The sequence below is a fragment of the Tachypleus tridentatus genome, chromosome 1 (genome assembly GCF_004210375.1).
Source record: "Tachypleus tridentatus isolate NWPU-2018 chromosome 1, ASM421037v1, whole genome shotgun sequence".
In the NCBI taxonomy this organism is placed as follows: Eukaryota; Metazoa; Arthropoda; class Merostomata; order Xiphosura; family Limulidae; genus Tachypleus; species Tachypleus tridentatus.
In genome coordinates this window covers 83,550,595-83,563,632 of record NC_134825.1, presented here as the reverse complement: position 1 = coordinate 83,563,632, position 13,038 = coordinate 83,550,595, and the positions used below count along the sequence as shown (strand labels likewise).

General features: G+C 34.8%; 1 protein-coding gene across 4 annotated transcripts in view; it reads left to right on the top strand.

Annotated features, from left to right (window-relative positions):
* Positions 1-13,038, top strand: part of LOC143253897 (attractin-like protein 1) — a 63,232-nt gene that overhangs the window by 15,489 nt on the left and 34,705 nt on the right. For 3 of the 4 annotated variants that reach the window (XM_076508470.1, XM_076508455.1, XM_076508479.1), the window contains 2 exons: positions 5,471-5,668; positions 6,072-6,197. In XM_076508470.1, the coding sequence (XP_076364585.1) occupies positions 5,471-5,668; positions 6,072-6,197 (324 nt within the window). The remainder of the gene's footprint in view (positions 1-5,470; positions 5,669-6,071; positions 6,198-13,038) is intronic. The other variant, XM_076508462.1, reaches the window with a different exon arrangement.

Below are 13,038 nucleotides of genomic sequence, written 5' to 3'. Positions count from 1 at the left end.
GGACAGTCTAATCATTGCTATTTGTGTGTGTATGTATTGTTGGAGTAGAGACTAAAATACGAAGTTGTAACCGGCCCATTCAGTTGTTAAGCTGCTTACAAGTATAATAGTACCTTGTATAACAGAACTGTTGCCCTAGTTTCCTATAATTATCTTACCTCTCTTGATTTTCTTTTTTTTACAAATAAATAAATATATATATATGTGTGTGTGTTAAAGTGAATACATTTTGTGCACTTACATTTCAATATTTCACACAGATGTAGTTAGATTAGATCAGAATATGTTATACAAGTTCATTAAACTTGGATACTCAGAATACTTACTAAAAACACAACCAAGTAAAAATATTTTATTACTTTCAATTGAGATTATTTTATGCAACATATCAGGTCAAACTTCTTTAAATAATTACAAGTGGGTCAGATACTTTGTTTACATATGGTTATAGTGTGATCAGAATACTGTGTTCAAGCACACATAACTTGATCTACTTTGTATAAATGTTGTTAGGTCAGGCAACTTTAACCAATGCAATTGTAAAAGTTTATGAGTCAGGTAAGGTATTTCACATTTCATGAATTGTTCAGATTTAATATCAACTACTTGAGTAATTATTTTATTCTGGTTTTGATGTTTATACCCCATTTATGGGGTAATACAAAATATGCCAGGCATTTTTATAATATACATTATGTTGTTTAACTTTATAACCAATAACATTTTTAATATTTCAAAATCACATTAACAAACACTACCACTGCCAAATGAATGTAATAATAAGTTAAGCTTAGAGGCTAAGCAAGAACAGAAATGAAATATGAAAATCGGAGAGCATTAAAATAATAAAATTGATGTTTTAAATAATGCTTGGTATTAGTAAGCAGTAGTATAAAAAATGTGCTCAGTATTGATGGTTATCATCCACAGTTAAAACATTGTTATTGCTCAGAGTTAGGTATAAACAAATTAAAGAAGTGAAGGGGTACATAATCAAAATGACAATAGAAAATTTTAACTTCTAACCAAAGCAAGCTGTATACTGAGAGTGAAACTAAAACTCAGATTGGCCCCATCATTATAACTAATTAAATATACAGTTACTTACCTTCCTCACAGCTACAGATATTGCCGTTAGCCTTGAAACTACTAATTCCACATGATTCAGCTGTGTTTAATCATGCAAAGTAGTATGCAATAGTCCACCACTGATACAGGTACAACAATCCCTCCAACACAGCTGTCTTCTTATATGTAGTTAAACCTAGTTTTCACTTATTACTTTGGTACAACTGTGTTAAGACCTTGTGCTTGATTTCAAACATTTATTTCTTCTTTTTTAGTATGTTTTAAAAATATTCAGTTACTGATTTTTGCTTTTCAAAGTATTGTTTATAATTCACTTATGAGTTACATTTATTTATTTCATTGTGAATTCCATTTCTCACTCAGTTGCTGGTAGTCAGTCAATATTTATGAATTTACAATTTAATATTGTGACTACAGTGATTACCAGTATTCAATAACTGATATTAGCTGCAGGTGAAGCGTTATTGGCAGAGAAAGATGGATTCTTTTGTGCAGGCTGAGGGATCTCCCAATCTACAAACAATTCTGCCATTACTTGAGACCTTAGATCAAGATCATGTGAACTTGGACAGCTTTTTCCTCTTGCTTTCTTTGCTGAACAGGCACATTCTCACCTGTTGAAGCATCTAAACCTCAGTCATCATTTTTAGGTACCATATCACAGGTGTGTTATGCTTTGTCTTTGTCACTTCTTTATTATTAACTGCAACACCTAGTTCTGAATTTTATTTTTCCTTATGTACTGCAGATGCTCATTGGCTAACAAACTAGTGTTATTTGACTTTTGTCAAAAGGATTCTCCCTCTTTTTCCTCCCACATTATCACCTGTCCCAATTCCTTCACCCCTTAAGATCTTATTTTCTGTCAGCATCTCACAGAACCTGTTTAAGAACTTTCCATGAAGGACACCATCAGACAATTTTCTCCTGTGCTTCCAGGATTCTATTCCCAATGTTTTGTCATTCCCAGATTACCATGGATTGGCATTCTAGTATCATTCTTTCCCATTGTAAACTCTTCTGTAATGTTCCTTGGTTCACCATTGAATCCTAGCTGTTTCCCAGATGGACTTTATTTCCTGGGCTTTGGATGTTGAAATCTAATCTTCACATTTCTATTGCATGGGCTTCATGTCATTATTGACATTTCGACAAAGATCACATTTACCAGTTCAGAGCTCTCCCATTTGGGCTGGCATAGGCACTCTTATGTTTTCTGTTAGATAATCCAGTTGTTTGCTTATTGCCTACATTCTTGTGGCCTTAAAAGCCATCATTATATGAGTGACTGGTTTCTTCTTGCTCCATCTTTCACAAAGTCTTCTTCACACATCCAACTTCTCTTAAGAGAAGCTGCTCATGTTGTTTAGGATTATCAAGGTGAAGAACTCTGTTATCTACCCCCACTCAATATCTTGTTCATCTGAGAGTGTTTCCCAATTTGTATCTCATTTGAGCCTCTTTGTCTGCAACTTTTTATATTTTAGTTTAGAGGGCACTATCAACACCTTTTTTTTTTATGTATGAACTTTTGTCTCTTTTGGGGACTTGGGCATAATTGGAGACTCTTATCTCTCTGTATCATGCCCATATGCATTCCTTGCAGCAAGTACTACAAGATCGGTGGAACCTCATTGTAACCCAATGGATTTACAAATATCACTTCTTGCTTCCCTTCAGTCTGACATCCTCTACTGTTTAGACATTTTGGTTCACTCAACCTTCAACAAACATTGACATGCTTCATCCTTTATGTTACCCAGATTTGCATCTGTTTGGAATTGTCCACGGCTTAGAAGACAGTCTGTGGGTTCCTTCCACTTACACATGTGAACACAGCACATGTAACACTTCATTTTGGCTTTGCACTTGACACTAATCAACCTTTTGACCATACCTTTTCCACTCCGTCTCTTTTATTGGAGGGCAGCTTTAAATGCCTGAACCATTTCTTAGCATCATTTGTCTGAGGTATGAGGTTTCTCTGTCCTTACGTCTTCAAACTGGTGTTTTCTCTACTAGGGTTGCTATTATCTTGTCTTTTCTTTTTGATCTCCTTATCATAATCCATTCAGACACCATGTCTGTTGTTTTTTCCATCTTTTGTCAGGGAGGCATTCACTTATAGGATAACCACTTCTCTGGTTCTGGTCTCTCTTTTTTGGACACATGACCATCACTTTCAGTTCTCAGTCTATTTTGTTTTGAAAGTTATGACCCTGTTAGTGGATCAGCTATCTTGCCTTAGCCAAGACACTTCCCACATTATGATTTCTCCATCCTTGGTGATTTCAATGGATTTGCTTTCACTGTAGATATCCTGCCTTTCTACTTATTACCTACTTCTCATTTTGCTTCCACTAATTTGGTATTCAATTCCAGGCTCTATAACATGGCTGAAGATGCTTTATAACTTGTATGATTCAACCTATTTTTATATATTTCAAACATATTTCTTTCCCTTTCTACCATGTAGGAGCCTTGGCCTCCTCCAGCAGTATTTATCACAGGGATATATTAAAATTCTTTCCAGACTGCCCCGACACTTAGGTGGCTTGGGAGGGTTATTAGATCTTTTCTTCATTCATCCTCCTTTCTTTTTCTTCCTCATATGTCTCCATATTATTTCTTTCATACTTTACCTTTTAGGATACTTATGAGTTTCTTTTCTTTCCTTGGAATTCCTCTTTTTCTAATGACTTAGCTCATTTGAGTTGTATATCTCATCTATCTAGTTTCTTTCTTAGTAAGTTATGATTATTTTCTTTTATTTTTCATTTCTTCTGTCATCTTTGTTACCTCAAGGTTTCTCTTGCTTTTACTGTTGACATCATCTGTAAGAGTTCTTGCAGGTGATGGTGTATTCAAATGACCCCTGACATGTGAGTACCCCATTACCTACACCTACATCCAGCCACCATTCTTCACTGTTCACAGTGGCACTGATGAAGAGTTGTTTATCTTGTTTCTTTCTGTATGATGTCCCACAAACTTATTCAATCTTATTCAAAACATAAATACATATTATGGATATGATAGAACCCACCAAGTGGCTTGTTTTGTCCCTTAGGGAATACTTACCTAAAATTTGCATTGAGTGGGAGGAATCTGAGAAATAAGAATCCAATATGGCCTTGCTTGGGCTCACTGTTGAGATGGGTTTCCTGTAAGACTGCTTTCCTTTGGCTATTTAGTGAAAAACAGTCAACAACATAAGGTGTATTTCTGCCCTAACATCTGGTTTCCACCTGCTGTCGTTAACTGTGTTTTTAAGTGTGAGATCTAATACCAGATGATCATATCTTAACACATGTACCAAGAAACTTTGTTGTATTCTTCTCTCATGTAAATTCCTTCTTTCCCATTTCTTCTTGTGTAACACGTTAGAATCCTGGCTTCTCTGGTCTCATTATGCTATGGAAATTGTTATGGAGAATTCCTCTTCGGATTGTGAAATCCCACTAGTGTGAGGACGAATGAACATACTGTACCTCATTTGGGAAGCAGGGTTGTAGTGTTATCTAATAATGTGGTACAAAACATCCCACTAAATTATTAACCATTTCCAGTAACTTCAGAGCTCACACTGATGTATTGCTTATGTTACAAGATATTTTATTAATCATTCATATCTTCTGTCTTGCTGTTATGATATTTTGAAGAATAATGCATTATTTCAATATCTTAACCATGTTCTGTAATTGTACTGATATTTACCAATATCACACTAGTACATTTATCTAATGCAACATACATAAAACAACCTTATCACACTAATTTTGTTTTTAAGTCTATATAATTCTATTACTGTACATATATACTGCACAGATTAATTTAGAGGTTATATTATACTAATAATAAAATGTTATTTAAGAATAAATTATTTGTACTTATCTGAATTTCCTATCTAATAGGTAGATGTTAATGAAACATTCTGATATTTTTTCCACCATAGTTGTCATCAACTACTAAATATAATTCCAGATTTTGCCATTTCATACTAATGTATTTTGTAATAAAAATATGATTTTTATTAGAATTATTTTAATTTGTATTAGCAACAGTTCAATACTCAGAAGTTAATTTTTTTTTGGTCTTGGTTCTGGTGTAAGTTTGCTGTGTATAACTAGGCCCTTTTCTGCATGTTTTTTTTCTTTATTCATATCTGCTATTATTATGTTAAATTGTTTCATTCCTTAATTTGGACAAACTAATTCAGGTTGAAATATTTTATAACTAGAGTTAATCAGAATATTTCATGTAAATAACATTTAGGTGAAAGTATAGTTTCTGTTACAGATATGCAATACCTAATTTTTTTTAATCGGGCAAAGATTAGTATTTTTAGTTACTTATTATGATTGCTTTTCTACTTTGTTAGGCTATCTTCTACATCAGGCATAATTACTGATGGTGCAGGGAACTACAGTGTCAATACTCAATGCACTTGGCTTATAGAAAGCTCAAAAAATGTCCCAATACGTCTTTCACTTGTCAGTTTTGCAACTGAATGTAGCTGGGACCATCTGTATATCTTTGATGGTAGCTCTGTATATTCTCCACTTGTCGCTGCCTTCAGGTATTTCTTTAGCTTCTATTAGTTGTTGTTTTTTCAGGAAATAAGTTTTTAATTTGCTTTTTTAAATAAAATATATATTTGTGCAACATTTCATGTCACATTTCATTGTAACCTGTTTGACATCAAACACTGTTAACAGTAAATTGTATTCTCTAGTTTTGAAATGTCATATAAACATTGCTTGTTTTATTCTTATAATGAATCATTTTAAAGTAACCATTCATATGTGAGATATATTTTCTCAACTGATAATATTAGTGTCTATGAAATATGACTTAACACTAATTTTATGTATGATTTTGAAGTACTTCATTTTCTTTTTTTTGTATAATTAAGATGAAGTAGAAATATCTAGTATCCTTGCATAACATTTTAATAAAATTGTTTTTTTTTTTTTCTTTAGTGGAGTTTATAAAACCACACATAATTCAACAGAATTGCCAGAAGTTGTGACCCTATCAGGCAGTGCATATCTATATTTCTATAGTGATAATGTCTACAACATGAGTGGCTTTACCATCAGGTACAGGTATGTGTATTTACTGTAGAATATTTAGGAAAGCTTCTATTTAGAATATGTGTGTGTGGTGAATTTTACTGCAGTATAATAAGCTTCTACACAGTGATTGTTAAATGTACATTCAAGTATAGTATTTTTGACCCACATAAGACTACAGGATGGCAGTGATTCTTAATGAAAATTCAGTGAACTGTAGAAGGAGAAGATGAGGCTCTACAGGCTAGTAACAATGTATGAGTTTTCTGTGAGTTAGTATCATTTATATTTTTTTCAGACTTTGTTGTGCTTCCGATCTTTTATCATGGATTACTACTAACACATTTAATGCTTGTTAAAGAGAAAGTTATTTTTTATGGTTTCTTAACACACATCTAATATACAGTTCTTTTGTTGTTGTTTTGTATTTGCAGTTTGTTAGATTTACATTTTTTTTGGTTTGTTAATTGTACATGTAATGTACATACAGATGACTGTTTTTCTGAGGTTTATAACATAAGAAACTTAATGTACATAAAAATAAATGTTATTGTGATTTATTTCCTGTATTTCTTAGTTTTTTGGAACTATACAGCATCTTATAAGGTATTAAGTGCTCACTGGCATCTCAGTTTTTAATACTTGGGTAAACATAATAATTCTAACCCTGTTTTAACATTTCTTCACTGACAAATGTTTTAGAATTGATATTTTGTCACTTTGTAGCATTTAAAAAGAAAAGTGAAAAATAAATGTTCACATGTTAATTTCTGCACAGCTTCAAGGAACCTTATCTGTAAACAACATAATTATTTCTTCACAATTTTGTCTTTACATGTTAGCATGAATATGTAAGGGACATCTTCAAAATAGATATTTACATTTAGATCTTTTGAAGTTTTTCTTCTTATTCAGGAATCCCCTTCCCAGATTTGATACTTTTTTAAAGCTGTCACGAGTAGCTACACTGATTAACGTAAAATTTAAGGAATCATTCAAAATAAAAGGATGTTTAGGCTTTTGAAAGTTTAATACCACCCTTATAAAAGAATTGGGGTGGGGGTCTGCTAGAACTGGAGTTATTAATTTATTGGAAATTAACAAGTACAGGGTCATTTGGTGTTTAACCTTCGTATTGGTGATTCAAAATAGTTTCAGTTTTGTTTTTCAGAAGAATCTATAATAACTACACTGATAAATATGAAATTTGGCATACACATGTAAAAGATAGGCCACAGTAAGTACTTATTTTTATCCTTTTTAATAGGATATTTAGAGTTTTTGACAGCATTCAGAATGCACCTCATTGATTTACTTAACATTTAATAAGAACATGTTAATATCTGTTTGACACAACGTATTCAAAATTATTTGTGCAATTTTTGTTTCAGCTAAATATTTATAGAGGATTTAAATATATACTTGTAAAGAAATGAGAAACTTCTTTTCCTAAACACACTTACCTCTACTCACATTATTGTTTTATTGTAATGAAAGTTATTCTTTGCCTACCTAAGCATTACCTTGCTTGTTTCAGCCTTTCTACCTCACTATATTTATTGCTCGTAGCAAGTTAAATCTTGTGATTCTCTTTAGCTTCATCTATGCACCCCATATCCTAGATCCATAAACAAGCTCCCCATTATTACTTTCTGTTCACTTTTTCTTCACTACAGAATTTTATGATGATGGTTTTATGTACTAGCTGCAAATTTCTCTCCAGTGTTGCATAGCTTTAGTTATACCTATGATTCCTTTTACACCTGTCTTATTGGGTCTTGAATATATTGTCTCTCTTGGAACTATACAGCATCTTATAAGGTATTAAGTCTTGAATATATTGTCTATATTCATTATTTCACATCACAATTTTTTTTTTTTTTCTGAGATGTTTCAGAATATGATATCACATATGTCTTTGACACAGAGTCATCTAGTGCTCTTATTCTGTTGCCTCTGGAGTCTAAAATTATCTGGCTTTCTATGGAGAATATCCAGTCTCTCATATATAGAAAGATGGAGCTTTAGATGATGTCTGATGTTTTTCTTCTATTGGATAAGAGGCTGAGCTTGCAGGATATCAGGGTAGGACTGGTGAGAATTTTTCTAGCACTTTTCTTTACTCAGACAACTAATAATGAGCCTAGGATGGACATCCTGCCTCCTGTACCATTTTTTGCAACTAGTACAACAACTTTGTAATGTCTTGAGCAATCTACCTGTAGTTTTTACTCTTCCCTTTCTTTGTTGGGGAAAAGTCATTTGGCTGATTACTTGGTCTTTCCACCTTTACCTGACACCAGAAAACTCATATTTGGATTCTTACAGGTTAGATCCACTTCTTCCTATTTGGGATTTTAAGCCTAATGCCATTGTTCATCTTAACTAAACTAAGTTTCCCAAATTTCTCTATCCCTTATAACAGTTTTGCATTTTTTTACCTTTGCAATTGTTGTCTGAGGCCTATGATAGGTCATCTGTCCCATTTTCAGAGGATCTTAGCTACTTATTGACTTCTACTTTGGTAAGGTTATCAGCTTTAGCTCTCTCCTTGGTCTCTTGATTGGGATCTTTCAGAGAGAGAAGGCCTTACTTAAGGGAGTCTGACTTCCTTCTTTGGACCTTAGGGAAACTCCTTTGCTCTGACATTAGAGATTTGTAAGCATTCCAGATTCCATAGGATCTAAGGTGGATGTGGATGGCTCCATTATTCTTTTTTAGTCTCCTTACTTTCATAGTCTTCTACTGGATGGTTTCCTGCATCTCTTGTTAAAGCTTTCATACCTCGTGCATCGGCTTCACATTCTATTGAAGCACAAGAAAGATTCTGCTCTTATTAGCAGGTATCCTGTGACTCGGACAGTTTGTGTCAATATGGGAGATCTTCACCACAGATCAGTGGGTCATTCAAGTTCTTATGAAAGAATTAGTCTTTCACTGTTCTTCTTTTTGTTTCTTACATTGGTTGTCTTTCCACAACCCACAAATCCTCTTATGTCCAGTCATCAAGCACAAGCTATCCAGGATTGTCTGCACAAAGAGGCTGGAGAGCACATTAACTTCTCTCACAAGGATATTTATTCCAGTCTGCATGTAGTACCAAAGATGACAGGTGGTTAGTGAATTGTTATTGACCTCTCTCATTTCAGTCATTTTCACCAGCCACCTCAGTCTATAATGGAGTCATTTCTTTTTCTTCAGTGACACTTTTCACTCAGTCTTTGGTGTTTTATGTTACCAATGCCTACTTTCTTATTTCTATCACTGAGTCTTCACATCATTATTTGCATTTTGGGCATGAGAGATAGGTTCTTTTTGTTTTACACTGTATCTTTGGGTCTTGCATCTTCCTCATGTATTTTGTTGGATTGTGAAATCCACCATTTGGCAGAACTTCACATTTGAGCTCTTTTATCTGGAGCTGAAGTTTCTGGTTTTCTCATTGAAACAGAGAAGTCCGTTCATACTTCTACATAGTATCTCATCCATTTTGGGGTGTTTTTCAATTCCCAACTCAGTGGAGCCTAACTTTCTCCTCTATACATTCATGTCATGGAATTTGCCATTCTTTTAATACATTTCTCTCCTTCTCTATTAGCACTCGCAATTCTATTTATTTTGAGGATGTGGGTATCCTTCGAATCAATCATTCCTTTAAGTTGAACCCCCATACACTCCCTTCAGTGTTTGTTATGAGACCAATGGAACATTTGCACAGACATATTGGATTGTCCAGTGCTTCTATTGGCTTCCATTCTTCTGTCTTGGCTGGTGGCTGTACAAGGACAACACGATTGTAATTGTTCCTCTTGTACTCCCATGTCCAGAGATGCATCTTTCATGGATTATTTTTTCAAGGCTGGTCCTCATCAGTCTTTTAGAGCATCTAGTAGTTTAACGAGCTATGTCTCTGGGTCTTGCAGTGTTGTTAGAAAAGGTTGTAATGCTTCATTCAAACAAGTCCACAGTAGTCTCATACATTTCCAGGCAAGGAGCACTCACTCCAGATCTTTGTTTTAAAACATTGGGTCTCTCTTTTGGTTCTGTAATCATGAGTTTGTCCTTCTTGCTTGTCATGCTTCAAAGGTAAATAATTTTGTGGCTGATCATTTATCTCATTCCAGCAGTGTTCTTCAAGTTTTTGTTTGATCTGCTCATTTCTTTGGATGCCTGAGATTGATGCTTTTACAACATACTGGAATGTCCAGCTCCTATCTTCCTAGTCTCCTGTACCTCACACTCTGGCTTTGAACATTGTTGAGTTCTTCCAGTAGTTCCATATTGGCCAGCTCAGCCTTGGGTTACCATCCTTCAGTATCTCAAAGAGTATCAACTTCTTTCTTCCTGGCCATCTATCTTATATCAGCCTTGGGTGGCATCTTTATTGACATAGTACATTTGGTATTCTTCTTAGGATGTTTATCAGTGGTAATGGTTTACTTATTATCAGTGGTCTCTCAGACATGGCTTTAATCCTACTCATCTCACAGTGCTGCATATTTCTTCTCAATTTCTGATATAGTTATTTGATAAAGGTTTGATACCTTCTTCCATTTCTTTGTATAAGGCAACTTTGTTAACTACATTTCATTTTTTCTAGGAAATGTAATATTTTTGTGTCACTTGTTTTAGCCTTTCTTCTGAAACATTTTGGGTTAACTATTCTCAGTGTCTTCTCCAGGTTTCTAATTGGGATCTGGCAGTGTTTCTCTATGCCTTATCTCACTCACCTTTTGAACCTGTGGTGTGATATTCCCTATATCACTTTTCTCATAAAAGTTATTTTCTTCTGTTGTTGGCTAGTGAACATTTTGTTTGGATATGCTTGAGATTCATGTTCAGACCCTACCATTACACATATGTTCTGCTGTATCCACATAAGTCCTTTCTATCCAAAACATCAGTGGCTAAAGAATAGGGTAAGGCTTTCTCTCCTATTCATCTTCCCTCCATTCTTCCTTTATATGACCACTCCATTCTGCATTGTCTTCTATGCTTGGTTTGGACTCTGCAGTATTATATTATACAAGGAAGAATTTCAAGAAATTCATGTTACCATTTTGGTTCTTTTGTGTCATCTGACTTATCCTCTGTTACCTTCACAAGTTTGGTTCATCATTTGCTTCATATTGATTATTCTAGGCTTTCATTGTATAAATTGAGGCTTTTTGGGTCTTACCTCATCAATTTCACTGAAGGAGATCGTACAAACTGGTATGTGGATCATGTCTAATTCATTCACATATCATTATTTACAGGATTTGGCTGTTCCCTTGAGCTAGATTGTCAGAGAGGAGAGAGACTTTGTTTCTTTTGTGTTTATGTTCTTTTTCAAAGGTACTCTTGTCAGTTTCATTTGGATCTCACTTAGTTGCCTGGCTAGGTATGCTACTTTCCAAATTCATACTAGGCCATTAAAAATTTTCTGGTAGCAATGAACCCTATTGAGATGAGGTGTTCCATAAGAACATTTTGTGGCTTTCTGGATAGTAATCAGTTATATACACTACTGGAACTCCATTCATGTACTATCATGAGTGAAATATAAGGGACTTTTGCCCATCCCTGCTGACTCCTAGATTAAATAAATCAGGATCGATTAGCTTTTCAAAATAGGAAACATTTCATCTATTGCACTGTCTCTGGAGCATCATTCCTTGAGACTCCCCAGTGCATGTTATTTCCCCATCACCACTATTTACGTCAGTGATCTGGTGCTCCAAGTTTCTAGTTGCTGACGTGGTTTACAGAGATCTATTCCTCCTGAGTGTTGCTTGAACTCATTATTCTACTCAAGGGGAAGAAAGCAAAGCTCGGTGTCCTCCTACCCATAAACTTGGATGGTTTTCCCAGGTGTATGATGAGATCAAGATTAGCTTATGCAAGAGCCTCCTTGTAATTCTGGCTCAGCAGTGACACTTAGCATGACTTCTTTTTTTCATTATTTTTATTTCATTGATCATAGAAGAGGGCTATCTGCATGTAGAGCATCAATTCCTGTACCATTGGTTGGACTTCAGCATTTTCTACATCCTCCTCATAATTCTGTGGCAAGAGATGTTATCTTGCCTCTTAGGTTGGGGAATTAGGATTTCTGTTCATAACCCTGACAGGTAATCAGTTTCTTTAGGTTGAGTGACACAAGAAAGATCACTTCTGAGTTTGGTTTATTGAATTTTGCACCAAAGGTTTGTCCATTTTTGTGTTGTTTGCCTTCTCTTTGCAATCTCCAGTGGCTTGACATGTAACACTCTGTAACTTTCAGGTTGGGACCAAATAATACCACACTGGAGTCCTCATGCATTAGCCACTATACCTGGGTCTAATTTTGGATAGATAGCTCTGTAATTCCAATGATGAGATGTGGGGCCTGGACAAATTCTATGTATGAGTTATGTACAATAATTAATTATGTTTGGGAGATTTGCACATTGGCTGGCTGACTTATTGTGACTGGATGCATCTGGAATTGCAAGAGCAAGCCAGTTCTTGTATAGTTATCCCTAAATTTGTGTTTTCTTTTCACAATGTGATGGTTCTGCCTCTGTGGCCACTTTACACCACCCAGGTATTAGATTTTATGTTGTCAGAGTAAAGAACATATTTGTTTCAGAAGTAGTGTGGACCCCACCAGTGTACTGTTACTATATCTCATTTTCACATGTCACTTTTGTGTGCAGGTTCTTTCTGTGTAGATCTTGCCCTCACAGGTCCCTTCACCTTGTCAGTATGGGATTCTGGTTATGGTGTGTGCAGAAGTGTGTTTTGGAAGTTAGCATTTTCTTATACACATTGTTTTTTCTGATAATTCTACCTCCTGTCACCCTATCCTGTCCTTCCTCCCTGTGATGGCCAGTGTTTGGATCTGCTAGTT